At 37.1% G+C, this 24250-nt stretch overlaps 1 protein-coding gene across 2 annotated transcripts in view; it reads left to right on the top strand.

Moving 5' to 3' along the window:
* The window catches only part of Reln (reelin), a 450273-nt gene that overhangs the window by 189359 nt on the left and 236664 nt on the right, over positions 1–24250 (top strand). For both annotated transcript variants that reach the window (XR_012445193.1, XM_074064926.1), the window contains exons 5-6: positions 14346–14378; positions 16962–17040. Coding sequence is in view for 1 of the 2 variants with exons in the window: in XM_074064926.1 (XP_073921027.1) it covers positions 14346–14378; positions 16962–17040 (112 nt within the window). In the remaining variant the exon portion in view is untranslated. The remainder of the gene's footprint in view (positions 1–14345; positions 14379–16961; positions 17041–24250) is intronic.

The following is a 24250-nucleotide window of genomic DNA, read 5'->3' as shown; positions in this document are numbered from 1 at the left end:
AGGTCTATATTCCACATATGAGAAAAAACATGCAGCCTTTGGCCTTCTAACCTGTCTAAATTCACTTAAATATTATTCTTCAGTTCTATCATTTACCTACAAACGACAAAATTTCATTTTATGTGGCTGAATAAAAATCCATTGTATGTAAATATCATATTTTCTTAATCCATTCATCAATATTAGGGCATGTTTTCACAGCTTGGCTATTGTGAACAGTGCTGCAGTAAACATGGGGGTGCAGGTACCTTTGTTGTAACCTGAGTCGCATTCCTTCGGTTATATCCCAAGGGATGGTATTGCTGGATCATATGACAGATCTATTTCTAGTTTTTTGAGGAGCCTGTATACAGTTTTCCATAGTGGTTGTACTAATTTACATTCCCATCAACAGTGTATGAGGGTTTCTTATTCCCCACATCCTCACCAACATTTGTTGTTGTGTTCTTCATTGTAGCCATTCTAGTAGGAGTGAAGTGGAATCTTAATGTGGTTTTGATTTGCATTTCCTTTATAACCAAGGATATTGAACATTTCTTCATGTGATTTTTTGGCCATTTGGACTTCTTCCTTTGAAAAAGCTTTGTTTAGTTCATTTGATCATTTCTTTGGGTCATTGATTAATGACCATATATTCTGGTTATTAATCCTTTGTCAGATGTATATAGCTGGCAAAGATTTTCTCCCATTCTGTGGGCAGCCTCTTCAATTTAAAAGCCACTTCTTTTGTTGTACAGAACCTTTTTAAATTTCATGTAGGCCCATTTGTCAATACTTTCTCTTAGCTGCTGAGCCATTTGAGTTCTGTTTAGGAAGTCATTGCCAATGCCTATTAATTTCAGTGTATTCCCTGCTCTTTCCTGCACTAGCTTCAAAATTTTAGGTCTTATATTAAGTACTTAATCCACTCTGACTCAATACTTGTACAGGGTAAAAGACATGAATCTTGTTTCAGTTTCCTGCAGGCAGATATCCAGTTTTCCCAGCAACATTTGTTGATGAGGCTGTCTTTTCTCCATCGTATGCTTTGGGAGCTTTTGTCAAAAATCAGGTGGGCATAGCTGTGTGAATTTATATCTGGGTCTTCTATTCCATTCCACTGGTCTTCATATCTGTTTTTGTGCCAGTATCATGCTGTTTTAACTGCTATGGCTCTGTAGTATAGTTTGAAGTTGTGTATTGTGATACCTCCAGCATTGTTCTTTTTGCTCAGTATTGCCTTGGCTGTTTGTTGTCTTCTGTGCTTCCAAATGAATTTTAGGATTGATTTTTCGATCTCTGTGAAAAATGTCACTGGAATTTTGATAGGAATTACATTTAACATGTAGATTGCTTTTGGTAATATAGCCATTTTCACAATATTGATTCTACCAATCTATGAGTATGGGAGATCTTTCCATCTTCTGTAGTCTTCTTCAATTTTTTTCTTCAATGGTTTATAGTTTTTCTTGTAAAGGTCTTTCACATCCTTTGTTAAGTTTATTCCTAGGTATGTTTTTGAGGCTACTGTAAATGGAATTGTTTCTCTATATTCTTTCTCACTCTGTTCATTGTTGGTGTATAGAAAGACTACTGATTTTTGTAAATTTATTTTGTATCCTACTGCTTTGATGAAAGTATTTATGGTGTGTAGGAGTTTTTTGGTGGACTTTTTCAATTCTTTTAGGTATAAGATCATGTCATCTGCAAATAGGGATAGTTTCACTTCTTCCTTTCCAATTTGTATTCTTTTTATTTCTTCTTCCTGTATTATTGCTGTGGATAGGAATTTCAAGACTGTTGAATAATAGTGGAGAGAGTGGATACCCTTGTCTCATTCCTGATTTCAGAGGAGATGTTTTCAGTTTTTCCTCATTTAGTATGATGCTGGCTGTAGACTTCTCATATATAGCCTTTATTATGTTGAGGTACATTCCTACTATTCCTAGTTTCATCAGAGTTTTTATCATGAAACGATGTTGAATTTTGTAGAAAGCTTTTTCTGTATCTATTGAGATGATCATGTGGTTTTTGTCTTTGCTTCTGTTAATATGCTGTGTTACATTTAGCAATTTGTATATGTTGATCTATCCCTGCATTCCTGGGATAAAACCAACTTGATCATGGTGTATGATCTTTTTGATATGCTGTTGAATTCAGTTTTTAAATATATTATTGAGGATTTTTGTATCTAAATTCTTTAAAGAGATTGACCTGCAATTTTCTTTTTTTATTGAGTCCTTGTGTGGTTTGGGAATGAGTGTAACATTGGCTTCATAGAATGAGTTTGGCAGTGTTCCTTACCTTTCTATTTCATGGGAAAGTTTGAGGAGTGTTGGTATTAGTTCTTCAAAGATCTGGTAGAATTCAGCTATGAATTCATCAGGTCCTAGACTTTTCTTTTTTGGAAGACTTTATTGCTGCTTCAGTTTCATTGCTTGTAATAGATCTGTTTTGGTGCTTAACTTCTTCTTGGTTCAATTTTGGATGGTCATATGTACCTAGAAATTTGTCCATTTCTTCTAGATATTCTAATTTATTTAACTATAGGTTTTCAAAGTAGTCCCTAATGATTCCCTGGATTTCATTGGTATTTGTTGTGATCTCCCCTTTTTCATTTCTAATTTTACTAATTTGGTAAAGTAAATTCTCTCCTCATCTTACTCAGATTTTTCTAGGGGTCTGTCAATCCTATTTATCTTTTCAAACATCCACCTTTTTGTTTTGTTGTTCCTTTGTATGATTTTTTGGTCTGTATTTTGTTGACTTAGGTCCTTATTTTTATTATTTCTCTCCTCTTGCTAGTTTTGGGTTTAACATGTTCTTATTTTTCTAGGAGTTTGAGATGCAGCATTACATAATTTTTAGGTCTATTTGTGTCTTTAATATATGCATTCATGACTATAAACGTTCCCTTTAGGACTACCTTTGCTATGTCCCATAGGTTCTGATAGGTTGTGCTTTCATTCCCATTAAATTTCAGGAACTTTTTGATTCCCTCTCTTATTTCTTTGATAACCCACTGATCATGGAAAACGTGTTGTTCAGTCTCCAAGTGTTTGTTTATTTTCTGCTGTTTCTTGTTGAGTTCTAGTTTTATTGCATTGTGGTCAAACATTATGCAGGGGGTTATTTCAATTCTCTTATATTTGTTAAGATTTTCTTTGTGCCTTAAAATATGTTCAGTTTTGGAGAAAGTTACATGGGTGCTAAGAAGAATGTATATTGCATTGTTGCAGGATAGAATATTTTGTACTTGTCTTTCAGGGCTATTTGATCTATTGTGTCATTCGATTCTAGAGTTTCTTTGTTGATTTTTTGTCTGGGTGGCCTATCTATTGGTGATAGAGGAGTACTGAAATCTTCCGTAACCACTATGTTGGGGTCTGTCTGTGTTATTACGTCCAATACTGGATGTTTAATGAAGTTGGGTGCACCAACATTGGGCACATATGTTAATAATTGTTATTTCCTCTTGATGCATTAGTCTGTTCCTTTCCTTAGAAGACCAGCCTTGAAAAACTTTATTCTTCAAATGTATGCCCAGCATTTGCAAAACTTCTGCCTTAGCTTACAATGCTGAATATGGGCATGGAAATGAAAGATCCGTTTTCTGCTCTTGAGGAACTCACAGGCTAGATGTAAATGGGAGTCTCAGGAATCACAGAGGTGGCAGAATTTGCTTGGTGGCCTTAGGAAAGATATTCTAGGAGCTAGACTGAAACGTCTGTGCGGTTTACAAAAAAAGGATTGGGAGGCATACATACTTGGAGGATCATGGTTTGAGGCCAGCCCATATAAAAGTTAGTGAGACCCTATTTTGAAAATAAGCTGGGTGCTGGTGACTCATGCCTATAATCCTAGCTACTCCAGAGGCAGAGATCAGGAGGATCATGGTTCAAAGCCAGCCCAGGCAAATAGTTCTGTGAGACCCTGTCTCAAAAAAACCCTTCACAGAAAAGGGCTGGTGGAGTGGCTCAAGGTGTAGGCTCTGAGTTTAATCCCCAGTTCCACCAAAAAAAAAAAAAAGAAAAAGGAGAGGAAATTCTTTTATGACCTCCTTCCCTGTCCCACTTACCCAACTTTGATCAGAACCACCTTCTTTGGGAATTGCTTACTAGCATCCTCCCCTGTTGTCCAGCCCTTACTTTCTTGATACCTATATAAAGCTGTAATTATGAGCTTTGTAAAGTGAAACTGTGATAGATGCTATCATTTCCCTGCTCAAAATCCTTCCATGTCTCAATTAAAAGCAAGAGTTTATCATCAGAGTAGAATCCCTACTGCTTATCACACATATAAGGAAAATTCTTCATAATCAGGTTTCGGTTTGCACCCCCCCACCTCATTTCTTATCATCTTCTGACTCCTACCTTAAAACTCCCTGAATGAACTTCACACTATCAATCACAACAGTGTTATTTGCACCCTAAACTCTCTGTTTTCTTTGCTTGGACTAACCTCTTGTCTTTTTGTAATGACCTAGTCAGGCTTTCACACACTCACTGTTAGTCACTATGTCCTCCTAGCAGGAGAGGGGGGATACTTGATGCATTGTGACTTTGATGATTTTAAAGTAGTTGTGTCTGTGTTCAGATATGGCTAAGAAGTGAATGTGTTTCTGTCTGCATTGAGAAACACTCTGCTTGCAGAGTGGCCTTGTCCGAAGCTGATGTTGTGTGAGATTGTTTATGTTTGGCAGGAGAATATCAAGGCCCAGCTGGGAGCCAGGCCAGCTCCTGGATGTCACAGGCCATTTCTCTTTCTTGAGGCTGAGGAGAGAAAGCCAGTGAGCAGTCATTTACTTCTGAATTTCAGGCTTTATGAGAGCTTTGAAGCCATAGAGAAGTGGGTTGAGCTCTGCTTGTGTGACCTTGCTCTCAAAAGACACTGCACAGAGGATAGGCTCAGTACATCATAGAGGGAAGGGAGCTTGCTGTCATGAAGGTTTAAGCAAGGTCAGCTGGTGTGAAAGAAAGAGCAAATGCTGACTGGTGTGGTGAAGATATGAATACTTCATTGTTTTTCCTTAAACTTGTCTCATTTTTCTAAGGTTTTACAGTGAACTTATATTATTTGGGTTATAAGGAAATAATACTTTTCCTCCAAAAAACTACAGATGTGGGGGTCTGCTTTTTTTTTTTCAGTCATACTGGAAAACACTCACCAATTGACCCACACTTCCAGTCCCTTTTGCTTTAGTTTATTTTTCAGGTAAGATCTGGCTCTTGCCTGGGGCCAGCATCACACCTCAGTCTTCCTACCTGCCTCTTGCCTACCTGGGATTACACTCCTGTGTATCCAAGTTTTTGAATAGGATAATCCTGGCTTTTGAATAGGATCCTCTTTCTTTTTGTCCTGGCTGGCCTTAAATGGTGATCTTGCCATTTCTACCTTCCACAAAGCTGGAGTTGCATGTGTGTGTGATCACATCTGGTCTTAGGGTTCTACTTTTGAAGAGAAGGTTAATTCTCCTGAGCAGGTGGAGTAAATTCAGAAGCCAAAGGAAAATTCTAAAGTAGGACTCCCCTCATTTGAGGGCTTTCTTTCTTTCTTTCTCTTCCTTCCTTCCTTCTCTTTCCTTCTCCTTCCTTCCTTCCCTTTCCTTCCTTCCTTTTCTTTCCTTCCTTTCTTCTCTTTCCTTCCTTCTTTCCTTCCTTCCTTGTCCTTCCTTCCTTCATTCCATTTCCTTCCTTCATTCCATTTCCTTTCTTCCTTCTTTCCTTCCTTCCTTCCTTGCTTGCTTCCTTCCTTCCCTTTCTTTTCAATGCTGGGGATGGAGTTCATAGCCTTGCACTTGCTAGGCAAGGGCTCTTCCACTGAGGTACATCCCCACCCATGGCTTGCCTCACTCTTAACATGGTTCATCTCCATTGTGTCATAATTATTTGTTTAAAAGCTCATTTCCCCCACATGGGAGCTTTCTGAAGACAGGAATCTTGACCTAATTTGTTGTTTTCCTTAACATGTTATAATGCTTAGCACAAAGCATATACTGAATAAGTGCTGAATAATTGAGTTAAACATTTTACAGTTGAAAACTCACTCCCCTTCCTGAAAAATCTTTTTCCCTGAACATTTGCTATGAACACTGTAAGGCAGCATGGCTGTCCCCAAGAGTGCTTCTTACATTGAGCTCAGGTTATAAAATGTATGTGTTATCACATTTAAAAACCTGAAAATTATTCACAGATTTTCATTTAAACTCTAATGAATCCCCTTAATGCTCTCAGAAGTTAGACAAGATTTGGAGATATTTATGTCTCTACCTTGAATTCTGAGGTTCTAAGCAGTTGCAAACACACCAGCTGAGTTTTACTGACATGCACAGTATAGACAAGGACCAATGTTTTCTCATATGTGGTCTGGGTGGTGGTGGTGGTGGTGGCGGTGGTAGTGTGTGTGTATGTGTTAAGTTATATATTCCCAATTGTGTTGACAGAGATGATTAGGTGCATTCAATAGCAGTAAAAAACATACAGAACAGAAATTATTCAACATTTACTGCTCACCAAGGATTACTGAATGCCTACCGTAGGAACCATGGTAGGAACCATGATCTGATGTAGCCTAGGTCTCAGGATGTAAATGCCTGCTGTCATGGAGCCTACGTCCCAGGGGAGAGAAGGTAGACAATGCATATGAGATACGATAAGTGAATACATATGGTACCATGTTAGAAGGTGGAAAGTGTTGAATGGGGAAAAAACTGAAAATAAAGAGGGTTAGAGCACAGAATTGAATGGAGGAGGTAGATTGCAATTTTAAATAGGGCCAGAAAAGTCTCACTGCGAAGGTGATGCTGGAGCAAAGACAAAAAACAGGCAAAAACTAGTTAGCCATGTTACTGCCTGGGGGATTGTTAGTTAGTGATTTTAAAGTATTGCTAGGATCAAAGCAAAGAGAGGAAGAAATTTCAGACTAAAAACTTGAAAGGAATTAGGAGATATTAGTCTTTTACAGGAATTATTACTGAACAATCTAGAACAATCTGCAGACCTCAAATATATCCCTCTGAGTCACATAAAATGACTACTGTTAAGCATTGTAATATGAGTGTGGTATATATGGATTGAGGGTGAATAATAATATTTGAGTTCATGGAGCTCTAGGCTCCTTATCTGTAGACTAACCAATGAAGTAAAAAAAGTAGACAGAATGTACACAACTCATAAGTGGTAGGGCTAGAATCCAAACCTTGGACTCACACCCCAGTGTCGATCCCATTATACTAAGTAGATGGCAGTACCAGGGCATACTCTACCATTTGAGCCATGCCACCAGTTCTTTGCTTTTAGCTTATTTTTCAGATAGGCTCTCAGCTTTGGATCCTGATTCTCCTATCTCTGCCTTCCAAGTGCCTGAGATTGTAGACATACAATGGCTGCTAAATGGATTCTTTTTTTTTTTTTCTTGTTTTCTAAGTAGATTCTTAAACATTGAAAATCCTGAGGAATTGCAACCTCAATACAAAGATCATCACTACTGCCTATATTCTCTGAAAACCTAAGAGAGAATTAAAAGCGTATTCTTTAAAGCCCTTGTAAATTCACACGCTTAAGGCAAAAGTGTCCGATTTGGAGCCGATGTGAGCATATTAGCATGGCTACTACGGCCCCCGTAGTGTGTACAGGGTGTGGCCTGTGAGCTTCTTGGCATACCCTCTTCAAACACACACATTGATTATTTAGCAAGGCCAGATGGCAGACTTAGCGTCCTGACAGCAGTCAAGCCCTGTAGTGCCCCAAAGGGTGCATGCCATTTATAAACCATGCTGGAATTCTCTGTTGTGGGCTTGGTGGAAGTGGTTATAACTGAAGGCAAATGTTTTATGTCAGGAAGGAAAGGGTCAGGCTTACAGCTGGTGTAGAAAACCTTGGCTACTTTCTGCCAGGCTCAGCAGTTCTGCTGCTGTTCATCATCCCCAAAACAGTGAGTGGCAGAAAGTGTGGCTATGTTTTCTATGTGTATTGGGTCATGCTAATATGCTATATACTTCATTCAGACTCCAAACTCTTTGGAAGTTTTAAATTATTTGTGTCAAGGATTGGTGGAAGTTTTTTAAAATTGTGAGATAGAGGGGAGGGAAATGTTTAATAAGCAAATCTATCAAATGAATGGGATGTTTAGGTTATTTAGATGTTTTTCAGGACTTTGAGAGTACCTCTTAGGACTAGGGTGTATCAGTGATAGAGCTGATAAGTGGCAGCTTATTTGAAGCCTTGGGTTTAATTCCCAGTACCATAAACCAATGAATAAATAATAACTGTTTTTAAAAAATGAACCCTTTATACTCTACTTTTGTGTATATTATAGATACGATCTATCAAAATCTTTCCTTGGCTATATCTTTGTTACTCAATAGCTTATGTTACTAAATATCTTCCAATACCTTGAAATGCAGATTCTTCATTCAGTCAATTTTGTTTTTCTCCAATAGTTAGAATTTGGTTTTTCTCTATCTACTTTAATTGTTGAAGGGGAAAAAAAATATGATTCACTTGACTTTTCCCGGTGTTAAACACTTCCTAGTCAGAGACATCTGTGTTCCCCATGGCTATTTTGTAGCTTGAATTTCAGTTTAGCAGTTATAACTCCTATGAATCACATCCCTAAGCCTGTAATTTATACACAAAGAGAAGTGAGTTAAGAGACTCAGGGAAGATCATCCAGGAACCCCCCAACCTTGCTTCAAAGTCTCTCTAACTACCCAACAGGGGAAGGAACAGAAAGCCCTCCTGGGCTGTGGCAGACAAAAAGTGTCCCCAAGTGATCCTAAAGATAGGTAAGATTAAGCAAGGGGAATGACAAAGAGCTGACTCACATGGCCATAATAAAATTTCTTGCTCCTGGCTGTGGGTGGGTTTAGCTACTTTTTAAAAATTTCCTGAAGAAGGATATTTTGGACTGGTGCTGTTTATTGCAAGGTGATTGAACATAGATTTAAACAGCCTTCTTTTCAGTTCTGAGGACTGTATACATTGCCACTTGACAGCTTTATCTAGTCTAAAGTCAAAACATGAAGATTTATGCCTAAGAAGAATTTGACATTAACTTCTTTTGAATGCCTATAGAAGTCTGCTTTCCGCTCATGCTGTTATATAATCTGCTTGATTCCCTCATATTCTGAAGGGCAGAAAGTAAGTTTGGATCTATTATAACTACTCAGGGGAAGGGAGCAAAGATGTTGTCAATATACATAAATCATGATTTTATTTTGACTTGTGAAAGATTATTTCATGCAACTTATTAATTCAACCTTACTTTTAATGTGCAGGTGAATATTCAGTTGTTTCGTACAACAATTAATATAGATTTCATAATCAAGTTTTTAAGCACTGGAATTTATTAATATTAATTATCATGTATTATGCTCTGCCCCCTAGTAGGCATACATAAGATACTATACTAGACCCAAGGGAGTTAGTTGACCATATAAGTCAGTTTCATATCTTCTTTTTAAATAGTTTATGATTAGATATAGTAGTCCAAACCCAGAAGAGAAGAACCAAAATATATTTACAAAAAAACATAAACTCAGTGGAAAGGCATTCCTCCCAACTCTTCTAAGGCTGTTGCTCCAACAACTTTGTTCTCTCTTTCTTGTCTATTCAATGTCTTGCTCTTTAGGGAACCCCTCCTCCTCAGTACTTAAAAATGCTGACACCATCACCACTTGGGATAAGAGTTTCATATTTGACTGTATGTTTAGCTCTGATCGTGTTTTTCTTTCACACTCTGCTTCTTGAAAGAGAAAGTGCATGCTTCACTCCTAACCCTGCTCTCTGGCCTCCACAGCCACCCATACTATGGAAACTGATATCTGTAAGGTCACCAATAGGATGCCAGCCAGTCCAAAGGACTCTGGTTTTCACCTTCCTGTCTTCCCTGCTTTTTCTGTTTCCTTATGGGTTCCCCATTCTGGGGATGGCAGTAATTCTGTTCTTGAGCTTCTTACACTTCTCCGTTGCTCCAGTGATCTCAAATGCCTACGGGTTTCACCTCTCACACTCTGTCCAGGTGCTTGGTGCTTAATCTTTTAGAAATTCAGTAAAGTAAAGTGTTTGAGAGCATGGAGTTTGGAGATATCCCTGGGTTTAAATTTCTGCTCTGGCACTTCCTGGCTATATTATTTTTCTGAGTCTCAATTCCCTCATCTGTAAAATAGAGAGATTGATAGTATTGACCTTTTTGGCCATCCCTTCCCATTCTCAAAAGCCTGACACAATATTGTTAGCCCAGAAGGAACACAGTGAAGGTGTAGGGTTGAACACCATAGTGATGTGCCTTGCATGTTGTCTAGCACATATTCTGAAAATGCTAGCTGCCATTATTATTACTGGGAACTTACATTTAGATGCCATTTTGATACCTGAACTCAATATATTTGAACCTGGACTTTACTTTTCTCCAAATCTGCATCCCTGTACTATAGTTCTATTTAGTGACTTCATAATCAATCCAGACACTAAACAGAAACCTAAGTAACATTTTTTTGTTCCTTCTTTTCTGTCTTCCATGCATGCATCCTATGTGTCTTAGACTAGTTTACTTAATCTTAATATCTCTTAAACCACTCCCTCTCTCTTTCCATGCCTATTGCTGCTTTTTTGGTCAGTCCTTCCACCCATTCATTAAACTGCTTCTAGACACAAACCACACTTTTTTTTTTTAACTCTCCACCTGACATCTTTTAAGTGCCCCTAGTTTCGTCTGGTTTTCAAGGCTCTCTGGACTGTCTCTGCCTATCTCTCCACCCTTCTCTTCTTCCTCCTTGTGTTTCTCCCTATCCTGCCTACCTCCAAATGTTATTTAAAGTCCATGCGTGCTCAGGCTTCAAATCAACTTACAGCTGACCTTCCTGTCCTTCTCTTCTTCTCATCTATCAACTGCATTTCTTCAAGTTCTCAAAGGTGTAGGAGTACAAAGCAGCAATATTTTTAAGATAAAAATTCACCAATATTAAAAAGTTTCTTGTTTTGTATTTTTTCACTTAAAATTTTTATTCATATCATAAGCAAATTTTTGAAAAATGTATAGCTCTTTCCTCCCAGAAAATTTGTAGGCAGGATAAGACAAGTCACAAGTTTTAATCATTGAGGTCCTATTATTGTCAGCTCATAGTAGAATAAATCTTATCTGAAAGAGTTCTCCCAGTCATAAGTTATAAAGGTAGACCTTTGTTTTGCTCCTATTCAATTTATTTTAGAATATGAAAGATGATAAGCTGTTATAAAACACAAATCAAATCAAAGTGGGAAATGAGAGAGGGAGGGAAGAGAAAAATAATTGCTAATATTGCTAGTTCTGTGTATAATTTAGCTTCCCTTAAATATTAAGTTATGTTTTATACTGATCATAAGTATATTCCTGAACACAGGGAGAACTATTTTCACTCTAAATTTATAACATTTTGGAAGCTTAATTATCATACTTGAAGGTCAAAAATGCTTTATTGCAATAAAATACAAAAAGTAATAAAGAAATTATTCCTGGGGAGATGAAAGTCTAGGTTCATAGCTCATTAAATACTAACTTCACAGACCATGTCTAATTTGTCATATTTAGCTTTGGAAATTTAATACATTTGAATTTCAAATTAGGTGAAGAGATACCTGAGGCAAAACTACCTAGGGCCTTTGAATTCCAGAATGATTTGGGAGATATAGTTCCTGTAACATAATAGGAAGAATTGCCTGTCATCATATATGTATACATATGTGCTTACCTGACCCAAAGACTTTTTTTTAAAAAAGTGATCAGTAATATTAACATGAAGCTCGTTACCTACTCCCACAATCATTTTTCCATTTCCTTTTTCTGTCCAGTATCCAGTGTATTGAAATCTCTGTCCTTTGCATTGAGTAATTTAGTCAGTTAGTTGGCTGAAATTTTTAGTACCAACTGTATTTTAGAACCACATAATTATTTAAAAGTTTGCTTCTACAATAAGTCAATTGAAAGAAACACTCATATATCTTAAGAGTAACCTTTGGGGAATTTAAATACAACCTGTTTTTTTCCCAGTGTGCCTATTCTAGGTTGCTGTGATTTCATGAAATTCTGGTGGGATCAACTTTTAAAAGATCATACAAAATTTTAATTTTTCTTTATATCCTACATTGTCCCGAGTGACTTGGTTTTCTTCCATTATTCTCCCATTTTAAAAGGTGTGACAGTAATTTCCTCATTGATACCCCATATAGATCTCTCCTAGTTCTAGTTCAGCACCATCCAATAGAAGTGTACTGTGAATCCATGTGTAATTCTAAATATTATAGTAGAATAAAAAAAAAACTGAAACAGGTGAAATTAATTTGGCTCTATTTTATTTAACACAAAATACAAAAAATATTAAACATTTCAATACAATATAGTCAATATAAAATTATTAATGAGATCTTTTACATTCTGTTTTATCCTAAGACTCTTGATCTTTTATGTGCATTTTATGCTTAGAGTGTATCTTAAGCATTGGAATACTTGGTCTGTTTTAAGACTTCATTAAATTTCCAGTTGAAAAAAAGTTTTCTAGTTGAGATTAGCTTCACATACCTACTTGTTTATTCCTACTTAAAGGTTTCCAATAGCTAGCTTGAGTATCAAAAAGCCATTTTCCTTTAATAATCACATCCACTTTGACAAAATTCATTCATTTTTAGAAGAACTGATCTAATTTTGATGTCAAAGTATATATATATTTCAAATCTATATCTGTTCATTTAATTTTGTACCAACATAGTGTTAACATGTAATTCACCAGAGTGTTGCATAAATTGAAAATCAACTCCCTAAATTATTAATAGCAATGAGAAATTCTACAAAATTTTCTTGTAGTTTTTTGCAGGCAAATTAGGTAACACTAAAACTTACAGTTGAAATCTTCTACACATTGATTCATGTTAGGAAAATGCATAAAAACTTTATAAACTTGTATTTTAGAAGTTTCAATTTCAGCACTGATTCTTTTACTTTTCCAGCTAGTTTGCAAATAAACCCTTGCTTATCTAGAGGCTTGCAATTTAGCTTGTTCATATGCAGTGTGCTGTTGGTGAGAGAATATACATCATTGTGCCATGTTTTAGTTTGATTATTGAATAATTGGCAAGTATTTCTTTTAGTTCAAGAAAATCTTCAATTAGAGTCATCAGTTCAGTGAATCAGTGAATTTCTCCTACAACTTAACCAATAAGGCGTTGGTGAAAACATAAGGTCTTTAAATTTATTGTCCTTCATTTTTTTTCAAGAGTTCCATAAGTGCATTTATTCAGACTGTTTGCATATAAATGCTAAAAGGATTTAATTATCTCTATGATACTTTCTAAAGAATCTGCTTCAAAAAAGTTAGCACAAGTATTTTCAATATGCGTAATATGTTAATGTGAAGTAGGAAGACACACATTAGTCTTTTGTTTTAAAATACTGTTAAGTCTGGATTTTTAATCTAACATAACTGAGGTACTGTCAAGGTGACAAGAAGCTAATTTTTTGAAATCTAAAACTATTCGATATATATAAAATATATTTTAAAGTATCTTTGTCATAAATTCTAATTTTTAGATGGTGACTTGACATTTCTTCACCGATTTGGAAATCCTTTGAGAAGAAAACATAAGCAAAGTATTGGTTGGGCAGTGTCTCTTGACTCCATACTCTTCCAGTGTGTCCTTTGAGTCACCCTTCACTCATAGATGTTTGGGGATCATCATGATTTCATGGTCAAGTCCAAAGTCCTTAGCACTCAATTCCATTATCTTATTCTCCCAGTATTTATAATGTCACCTTTTGTACTTTTTACTCTGCAGCTTTCATCCAGTTATACTAAACTTGTGGTTTATCAACAAGGCCATTCTCCCTCGTCCCTTGTCTCTGCTTATCTTCCTTCTACTACCTTTCAAAACTCAGCAGAGAAACTGTCTTCTCTGGAAACCTCTTTTGACCCTAGTTAGCCTGGATTTGACATCCCTCCCTTGTCCCCCCACCCCCTCCTCCTCATTGTGGCACCCTCTAAACACTATCATAACACTCATTCTACTCTACTACATTTGTCCCCATCAGACAGTGAGCTCTTTGAGGGCTATGATGGTGCTTTTTGTTTCCATTTCCTTAATTCATAGCACAGTGCCTGGCATGTAATAGGTGTTTAGGAAGGGTTTCTATTCTTTATTCAGGAGGAATCCATCACTTTTAAATATAATAACTAAGCAGTTGACTCTCTTGTTTTAGGATGGTTATTAGCTTCTTTTCCTAATTCCTTAAAAGTCTCTAGCCATTTAATCTGTTTAATATGACCTAAGTTTTATAACAGCATTTGCAATTGTTTATTACTGCTAATCAGTCATTTATCTTTTCCTCTCTTGGTCCAGCTCCCACAGAGGCCACTACACGCCCACATCTAGGTAAGTATTTTAAGACCATGATGTCTTTAGTCTTAGTATTTGATCTGTTTTCTTCACTTTTCTGGCTATGTGCTCAGCCCTCCTTGATTTGCTGATTAGACTCACTGAAATTAGACTGAGGTCCAGACTGCACTTGAACACAGAACCTTCCCTGAGGAAGAGATCCTTCTGCCCAGCTGGTGTCTAGACAGGGACTTTCACACCTGTCTAGCTCTCAGGATACTATTCAGTGTCACCTTCTGGCTGAGTGTCTGAATGATGAATTTTCCCCAGAGCTTCTACCCATCATTAAGTACTAGAGCATAGTGGCAATAAGGAGCCATGCATGCGGAGGAGCTGAGGGCATTTCAGATTTGAGAATTCTGCTCAAATTGATGGGCTAAAAAGAGAAATTTATTGAATGAGGAAAACTGGAAAAAAAATAAGGAAAAAGAAATTTCCTCAAACACTGAAAGGAGGCTGTTTAAGTAACAATCTGCTTTTTGAAATGTACCAGGCTTTTTTCAGCATCAGGTACTTGGTGGTCCACAGTTTTTCAGGCAAAATTGTGCAGTGGTTAAGAATATGAATTATGGAGCCAAAGTGCCTGAGTTTATCTTGCCTTTGTCTTACCACTTGCTTGACTTACTGTGCCTCTGTTTCCCCATATGTTAAATGGAACTGATAATAACACCTACCTTACAGGGTTAAATATGAGTGTTAAGTGAAATTGTAAAGTATACAGTAAATGATATGGTTGTATTTAGAAATAAATAAATACAAGAGCAAATACATATTGAGGCTAACCATTGCCTTTATTTTTAAAAAAAGTCTCTATAAAGCAAGTGCTCATTAAGAGTTAAATTTCTTATTTGTGTCAATGAAGACTTATTTTAAAATGAAAAGAAATTATCCTAGCTGGTTCCAGCCTTTTCAGATGTCTCTCACTGTGGGACTTCCAGTTAGGTCAGTTACTTGTCTCATGGGCTATTCCTTTCAACCTACAAACCCAATTAATTTTTCTCTTTGGAAAATCTGCCTTGAGAAACTCTACTTTTATGTAATGCTACAGCTCGGGGCTCCTCTTCCTTGGCAGGTGAACGTAAGCACGAAGCATGCCTTCTGGCAACCAAGACAGGCTGGTGACCCTCAGTGGTTCAGCCAAGGCTCGGTCAGGTTGGGAACTGAGAGAGCTGTACCCTGTAGGCATTTCAGGCACTGCATCTGATGGCTCAGAGGAATCATTAAATCACCCCCATGCACAGAGTACATGACAGCATTCTCTCCAGTGTGCGCCCATGCTCTCCCTGTTCTCATGCCGAAGGCTTGGAGTCTGAGCAGCCGGGACTCTGAGTACATGCTGATTCATTGGTTTCCATGACTTCATTACGTGTTTGCCTGCTGGCATACCTGGTGTAAAAGGGTGAGGACTGCCATAGGTGGAGATGTCACCAAAGAGAATTTGAAAGTATGCATCTTGATACTTGGAGGAGATTTTAATTACCCAGTGAGTACAGAGAAATAGAATCAAATGAGCGCTCCAAAAACATAAAATATCACCTTTGAAAAAAGTAAAAATGATTGTTATTTTTATTGTTGTTCATCAGTGATGTGCTTTTAATTTTCCCAGCAGGTATCTGTGAAGTAGTTCAAACAAAATTATAAAGAAAAATCCCAGAGAATTTATATTAGCCAAAACAAACTTCCAAAGAAACCCTGGGAATCAAACAAGAAGGTTTTTAAAGTACTAGTTAACTTTTTACAATTTGAGCACACTTACATTTTAGATGGCCATGGAATTGTTCTCCTTTGTCCACCCTCTTTTCAGTAGAAATAGGCACTGTACAGTGTATGAAAACATACATTTTTTTTTCATCTTGGCATGCTCAGTTCTTCTAAAACTTAAAAATAGGTACTTGACACAATCTCAAGGGTAGTAATAATACGTTGAAAACCATGGATGGTTCCTCTGGCATTCTTCCAAATTTTTTAATTGATTCTACTTTGGAATTTTACATATTCATATAGATAATTTCTCCCCTGCAGTTCTGAGGGGAAACAAAGTTAACAATTTGAACCATACTAGATAAAAATCAGTGAACATAGGGAATAAGAAAGCAATCCTAGCCAAGAGGGATGGCAGGAAAAAGAAGAGAAAATGGATCAAGAAATAGCCAGCAACTTTGGCTGACAGTAAATAGCCAGACTATTCCATTCCCTTTATGCTTTGAAGTGAGAAAGAGACTGAATCTGCCGGGGTAAGTCTCTTGAGAGACATGGGAGAGTATGTTATGATGAGAGACAAGTTCTGTGTGGCCTCTCTTATGGGACAGTGTTTACCTTGGCCCTCCTGCCTCACCCACCTTATGATAATTTGGTAGATTTCTCTTTAGGGTTTCTGAATTTCAGACTTCAGTGTCTAAACTGCAATGTCTTTAACCTTGTCCCATCATATATTTAGGGACAAAACAAACACAATTAACTGCTTATTTAAAATTTAAGTTCTAATTTAAAATATTATTATTCATTAATGCAGCGTGTCGACACTTTTGTTTAGCTAAATTTACTACTGTAACAAAATTCTTTACTACTCTTTTCTTTTAGCTGAAATACACAGTGACAGTATTATCCTAAGAGATGACTTTGACTCCTACCTCCAACCAGAATTAAATCCAAATATATGGTAAGTTACAGGAATGTGCTTCACTTTGGTTTGTTTAATGCAAAAAATGATGCTGACTGCTCCCTTAAGGAACAGTTACTTAAAATTACATTGCTCTTTGTGCTAAGGTTTCAGTGAGAATTGTTAAACTGTGGAAAGGGCTTCACGTAGACTGCACATAATGCCTGAATCTCCAGACTTCTTTAAGAACTCAATCTAGATGTTCCTCAAAGCTGTGGGTGTGGTTAGATATTTCTTTCAGTTTTACTAGGTATTTACACAGAAAATATCGTACTATAATGTGTCTAATAATTACTTTGATGCCAAATGAAAGAAGGAAAATGTTTTGTCTTATATGACAAATGATTTGAGTCATGCTTCCAAATAATTTCTAATTTAGTGGGTCACTTCATTATTTGTACTCTATTCTTTCCTTAGAAGGTTAAGTACAAACTCCATGCAATTTTTGAGAGCAAATGATGAACTCAAGCTTATTCTTTTAAAAATTACTGTATATGTGAATTGATACCTGAATTTGTTGGCAATTCATTGTATTTTTGCTGACCTGGAGAGAATAGATCTGCCAGTCTAGAGCTGTAACTAGTTCATTTAATTTGGATATCTGAACTTAGATTTTCTATGATATAATGTACTGTTGGATGGACAGCAAAGAATTCAAGAAATTGTCATGTAAACTTTCTCTTTTTTTAATTCATTTATTCACATGTGCATACATTGTTTGGGCCATTTTTCCCCCCTACCTCCAGCGCCACCCCTGTCCCCCCCATGCCCCCTCGCTTCAGGCAGAATCTGTTCTACCCTTATCTCTAATTTTGTTGAAGAGAAAGTATAAGCAATAATAAGAAAGACAAAGCGTTTTTGCTTATTGAGATAAGGATAGCTATACAGAGAGAATCCTAGCATTGCTTCCATGAATAAATGTGTTACATCCCAAGTTGATTCATCTCTAACTGACCTTTTCACTAGTTCCTGATCCCCTTCTCATATTGACCTCTGTCACTTTAAGGTTTCTGTATTAGTTCCTCTGCAGTGGGGACATCAAATACTATCATGTTTTGGGTTCCTTACCTATCCCCATACCTCCCATATGTGCTCTCCCCTTGTCATGTGACCCAAGTTCAACCACATTACTGTATTTGCCCTAGATCTAAAGTCCTCATATGAGGGAGAACATACAATTTTTGGTCTTCTGAACCTGGTTAACCTCGCTCAGAATGATGCTCTCCAGTTCCATCCATTTACTTGCGAATAAGATTTCATTCTTCTTTGAGGCTGAGTAAAATTCCATTGTGTATAAATACCATATTTTCTTAATCCATTCATCAGTGGTGGGGCATCTTGGCTGTTTCCATAACTTGGCTATTGTGACTAGTGCTGCAATAAACATGGGTGTGCAGGTGCCTCTGGAATAACCTGTGTCGCATTCCTTTGGGTATATCCCTAGGAGTGGTATTGCTGGATCATATGACAGATCTATGTTTAGATTTTTAAGAAGTCTCCAAATTTTTTTTCCAGAGTGATTGCACTAGTTTACATTCCCATCAGCAGTGTACGAGGGTTCCTTTCTCCCCACATCCTTATCAACACCTGTTGTTAGTGGTGTTTTTAATGATGGCTATTCTAACAGGGGTGAGGTAGAATCTTACTGTGGTTTTGATTTGCATTTCCTTTATGACAAGAGATGGTGAGCATTTTTTCATGTGTTTTTTGGCCATTTGAATTTTTTCTTTTGAGAAAGTTCTGTTTAGTTCAGTTGCCCATTTCATTATTGGTTCATTGATTTTGGGAGAGTTTAGTTTTTTGAGTTGCCTGTATATTCTGATGTATAACTGGAAAATATTGTCTTCTGCTCTGTGGGTGGTCTCTTCAGTTTAGAGACCATTTCTTTTGTTGTGCAAAAGCTTTTTATAAATTTTCAAATTGCAATGAAAATCCAAGCAATACTCAAGACTAGAAAGAAAATAACCATTTCACTGAATATTAGCATATGATAATCATTCCTGATTTTATTTTTATTATTTTAAACAAATATTTAGCAGTAATTATTTAAATAGAAAACTTAAAAGGGATACAGTTCTCTCAACTAGATAATAATTTAGTCAAGAACTTAGAAACACATCTTTAGAGAGATTGTAACCTAGGATTGAAATCTTTGAATGTGAGGAAAGATGACTATGGGTGAGAGTTTCCTGAGAGTTGAAGATGGCACATATAGAGAGAGTGGTGGGGCTTCAATACTAGGCAAGGAACATTTTTTTTTTTTTAGGGAGAGCAGCTGTACTGGGGGTTGAATGCAAGGTCTTACACTTGCTAGTCATTTGCTCTACCTTGAGCCATGCACCACTGCCCTTGTTTCTTTACTTATTTTTTGGGTAAGGTCTTGTGTCTTTGCATAGGCCCAGCTTCCGGATGTGATCCCTCTACCCATGCTTCCCTTGTAGCTGGGACCACAGCACTGCCACACCAGGCTTGTTGTGCTGAAATGGGGGTTTTGCTAACTTTTTGCCTGAGGTTCGCCTTGAACTGCAGTCCTTTATGATCTCTGTTTCTGAGTAGCTGGGATTATAGGCATAAACCACTGTGCCTGGCCCCACAGGACCTTTTATGTCTTCACTAGAGAAAAATATAGGTCTAGATAGTGTAAATATAGATTGAAATATTATTAGACTAGATAGTAATAAAGTCTCATAATTTATATGGCACCTAAGAAGACAATATATAACAGAACTACTTCTATTATTATTATTATTATTATTATTATTATGCTGGGTGGGGGTACATTGGAGTATTTACAAAGGTTCTTATAATTATCAAATATATCATACTTGAATTCACTGCCTCTGCTATTCTCTTTCATCCCCCCTCTCCCCTGACTCCTGGAACAGTTTCAGCAGGTATCATTTTTGTATTTACATACATGTGTTTCCATTATTTGCACCATATTCATCCTCCTACCCCTTTCCCCGCCACCCCCCCCAAACTTGTTCTTTCCTCCTGTTCTCTGATTTTGTAGAATAAAAAACATAAAAGATAACAAGAAAAACATGACATTTTTTCTAGTTTGAGATAAAGATAGCTACACAGGGAGATTGTGTTATTTCCATACATATATATATTACAACCCCAGTTGGTTCATCTCTACCAGACCTGTTAACTAATCCCTAGTCCCCTTCGCATAGTGGCCTCTGCCAGTTTAAGATACTATATTCACTCCTACACAGTGAGCACATCAACCACATTCAAGGTTTTGGTTTCCTTCCCTTGTCCTATCCCTCCCATGCACGGCCTCCCCTTAGTATGACCCATGTACAATAATATTACTGCATTTGTTTCAGGTCTATAATCCACAGATGAGGGAGAACATGCAATTTTTGTCTTTCTGAGCCTGACTAACTTCACTTAAGATGATGTTCTTCAGTTCCATCCATTTACCTGTGAATGACAAAATTTCATTCTTCTTTGTGGCTGAGTAAAATTCCATTGTGTATAAATACCACATTTCTTTTGTATGTGTGTGTGTGTATGTTCCAATCAAACTTTATTTACAGAAACAGGTGCCTGGCTGATCCATGCTCTAGAGTCTTATGCTTCTTTTTTTAAAATTATTCATTTATTCATTTGTGCATACATTATTTGGGCCATTTCTCCCCCCTGCCCCTCATCCCCGCCCTCTCCCCAAACCCCCTTGCTTCCAGACAGAACCTGTTCTGCCCTCTTCTCCAATTTTGTTGAAAAGAAGACATAAGCAATAATAAGAAAGACATAGCATTTTTGCTAGTTGAGATAAGGATAGCTATACAGAGAGATTCCTAGCATTGCTTCCATGCACAAGTGTATTACATCCCGAATTGATTTATCTCTACTTCCCGGTCACCTTCCCATATTGACTTCTGTCATTTTAAGGTTACTGTATTAGCTCCTCTGCAGTGGGGACATCAAATACTTTCAAGTTTTGGGTTTCCTACCTTTCCCTATTCCTTCTGTATGTGTCCTCCCCTTAGCATGTGACCCAAGTCTAAAAATATTACTGCATTTGTTTTAGATCTAAAGTCCACATATGAGGAAGAACATATATTTTCTTAATCCATTCATCAGTAGTGGGGCATCTTGGCTGTTTCCATAGCTTGGCTGTTGTGAATAGTGCTGCAGTAAACATGGGTGTGCGTGTGCCTTTGTAGTAATCTGACTGACAAGAACACTACTTCTTTATGAATATCCTAAACGTGAATTTCTTGAAATAAACTGAAATCTTTATTAATAAAAAGCAAAAAAGATTAAAACTTTCTAAGTACCACTTTTACCCAGGACAAATTCTTTACTTGTCTTCACATGTAGATTCTTTGTATTCCATTAATGTAGGTGTTATCAACTGATTTGTTTCTTTTAAAGCAAAATCATTTCTTTCATGTTATGAGTTCTCAGTCTTCAGTGAGTTTTCTTGACAAATACAAAATGTGACTTTTATGTAGTTCATATTCTGTTGTTTCTTAGATCAATAAATGTGATTGATTTTGCCTCATCCATTTTCATGACTGATCTAATATGTACTTTCCTGGACAAAATTATGGATTTTATGTCCCTTTTAATTAAGCTATGTTTTCTTTTTCTGTGTTAAAAAATATTTTTAACCTTAAAAAATCAATTTCTTCGTGCTTCTGTCTTCTATCAAATATGTTTCAGAGTGATTTTACTTTATCCCTTATTGCCCACAATCTCCTTCACTTAGCCTCTTTAAGATTTTTTTTTAAAATCATGACACTCTCATTTGAGAGATGACTGTTGAGTGGGATTGTTTTAATGTTGGATGAGTGTGAAAAGGTCTGGTCCCATGCCTGGGGGAACATAAGTCCTCTATATAAGCTAATTCTTTTACTTCCTCTCTCTTCCCTTCTTTCCCAGCTCTCTCCTTCTGTCTCTTTTTTGTACTTCTCTTCCCCCCACTCTCTTTCTTTCCTCTCTTTCTCTGCCTATCCTTCTTTCCCCCTTCCTTTCCACTTCCCAATTTCCCCCACACCTTCCTTTCCTTTTGTGACTTATTTGCACATTGGACTATTTGTCTCTTCGATACCCAGATACATTTTTTTAAATGATGATTATTACTAAAGCTCTTAATCTAATTTTTTTAGCTGAGTCCTGGAGCCTTCTTTCATTACATTTGTGAAAAGAAACATCAAATTAAATACATCTGTAGTACATAATCAGTCGGATATATATCAGTGAAAATAACATTGTAGCAGAATCACAGGGAAGGAAAAAAGGGTTTTAAATGCTTAGACCCCCCCCCTTAAAATTAAGCATAAATTCCCTGACGTCAGAAACCAGTGCTGAGAAAATCATATATTCTAGTTAAATATTTCCAATAAAGTAACAAACCCCTACTTTGATTTGGAACCTTCTAGGCAGTTTTCACTCTCCTGAAGTTTGTTTTCTTGGTATACATTTTGTCACATGAATTTTGTGTCTTATAGTATTGTATTTGATTCTATATATACTATAGAAGAACCAGAAACCTACTGGCAGCTTTTTGACAATGGAAGATAGAATCTTCACTGCCAACCCCATGTCTCTGTGCCTCTGACACACACACCACATAGAAGGACAGTGCTAAGTGTGATAGTTTTGGCCAAATTCCATGTATCACCAAATAATTTGTTTCAAAAGAGAGATGTGCTACTTATGTAAGCATGTTTCTCCTAGGATGTACCTAGGAGAGGTAGGATGTACCTCTGGTGCTCACATGTTCCTGCAGATACCCACCAAGTCCTCATTATCTTCTCTGGTACTTAGTGAGTAGTCCACACAGATAACCTTTGTCCCTGCCCTAATGCTACTTCAGGGCAGCCACTCTGAAGGCATGGGAACTGTTTTAGGAGAAAGCTCCTTGACTTGGGTCATAGTCACCTCTGCGATGATGCATTCTGGTGTGTTATGTACAACCATGGCCCTTTGGCCTCCCAGGGCAGAATATATTCCTTCCACTTTTTGCCCTCCACTCCCCTCCACAAATCTCTCTGTGGCTTTACAGGGGAAATGGCTCTTTATCTCTTTACTCACCCAGTCTCTTCTGATTGCTTTGCTCGAATGAAAGGTGAGAAATAGTCACAAATGAAGAGGACCAGATAGATATAGTCTTGGCTCAGGCTTAAGGAGAAGGACTTAACCACTTTAACTTTGCCCTGATGCTGGGTCATATGCCGGTGTACTATCCTCACCAATTCCAATGTACCACTGAACCCAAGGGGGTGACAAAGAGTGCCTACAGATCTACACCAGTTCATTAGTGCTGCTGACAGTTCCCCATCAGCAAGTGTGCTCAGTATAGCAGTGCTGCCATAGAGGGAGGGACCAGTGGTGTCTTAGCAATATAGCAACGACCCTCCCACCCATTCCTCCTAAAGCTGGGAAGAAAAGTCTCATATTTAGTTTAGAAGAATGTTAGATACCACAAATATCTTTATCTTATTAGCATTAATTTAAGCAACTACTACTTTCTTACATCATTCATAGAATGCCAGATTGTTTCTTCTTGTTATTTATATCGACACTTTCAGAGTTCTTGTCTGTGAATTAAACTGTTTTAGCATCATCTCCCTTTCTGAGGAAATGATTATGTTATGCATCTTGAGAGAACATTTTCAGCAATAACAAGAAAAACAAGAAAAAGTAATAAATAGAGGATATTTCTGATTAAGAGATAGACTAAAAAGTGAGTGAATTCTTAAAAATGATTAAGTTTTGTTCAGAAGTGTCTTTACCTCCAGGCACTTACAAAGTTAAGGGGGAATCTTTGTTTTGCTTAAGTTTTCCCTTTTATGCTTGTTTTTTGAAGATCACGGAAGGCATCCAGAGCTATAATATCACTGATGTTCTAGTGGAAAGCACAGCACTATTAAAAAGCCCAATGATAGATGTCAACTAGATGACAGCAGATGTTTCCCCTCCAGCACTATTCTGAACAATAATAATAGCAAATGTGTTCTATTCAGCAGAGATCAGGGAGGAACAGGAGCTACTCCTCAGATGGAGCATCTTAGCTGAGTGAGTTAGTTGTGAAGCCAACAGGAATAGGAGACATCAAGAAGAAAGACGTGACGTATTCTCAAATTCTATGAAACACGAAGACCTCCATCCATTAGTTATGGTACACAAAGCCCCACAATTTATAGCTAAAAGAAAACAGACTGTGCTGCATCTGGTATTGTCTTGAAAA

This window comes from Castor canadensis, chromosome 2, assembly GCF_047511655.1.
Source record: "Castor canadensis chromosome 2, mCasCan1.hap1v2, whole genome shotgun sequence".
Classification (NCBI taxonomy): Eukaryota; Metazoa; Chordata; class Mammalia; order Rodentia; family Castoridae; genus Castor; species Castor canadensis.
This window is presented reverse-complemented; position numbering and strand designations above follow the sequence as displayed.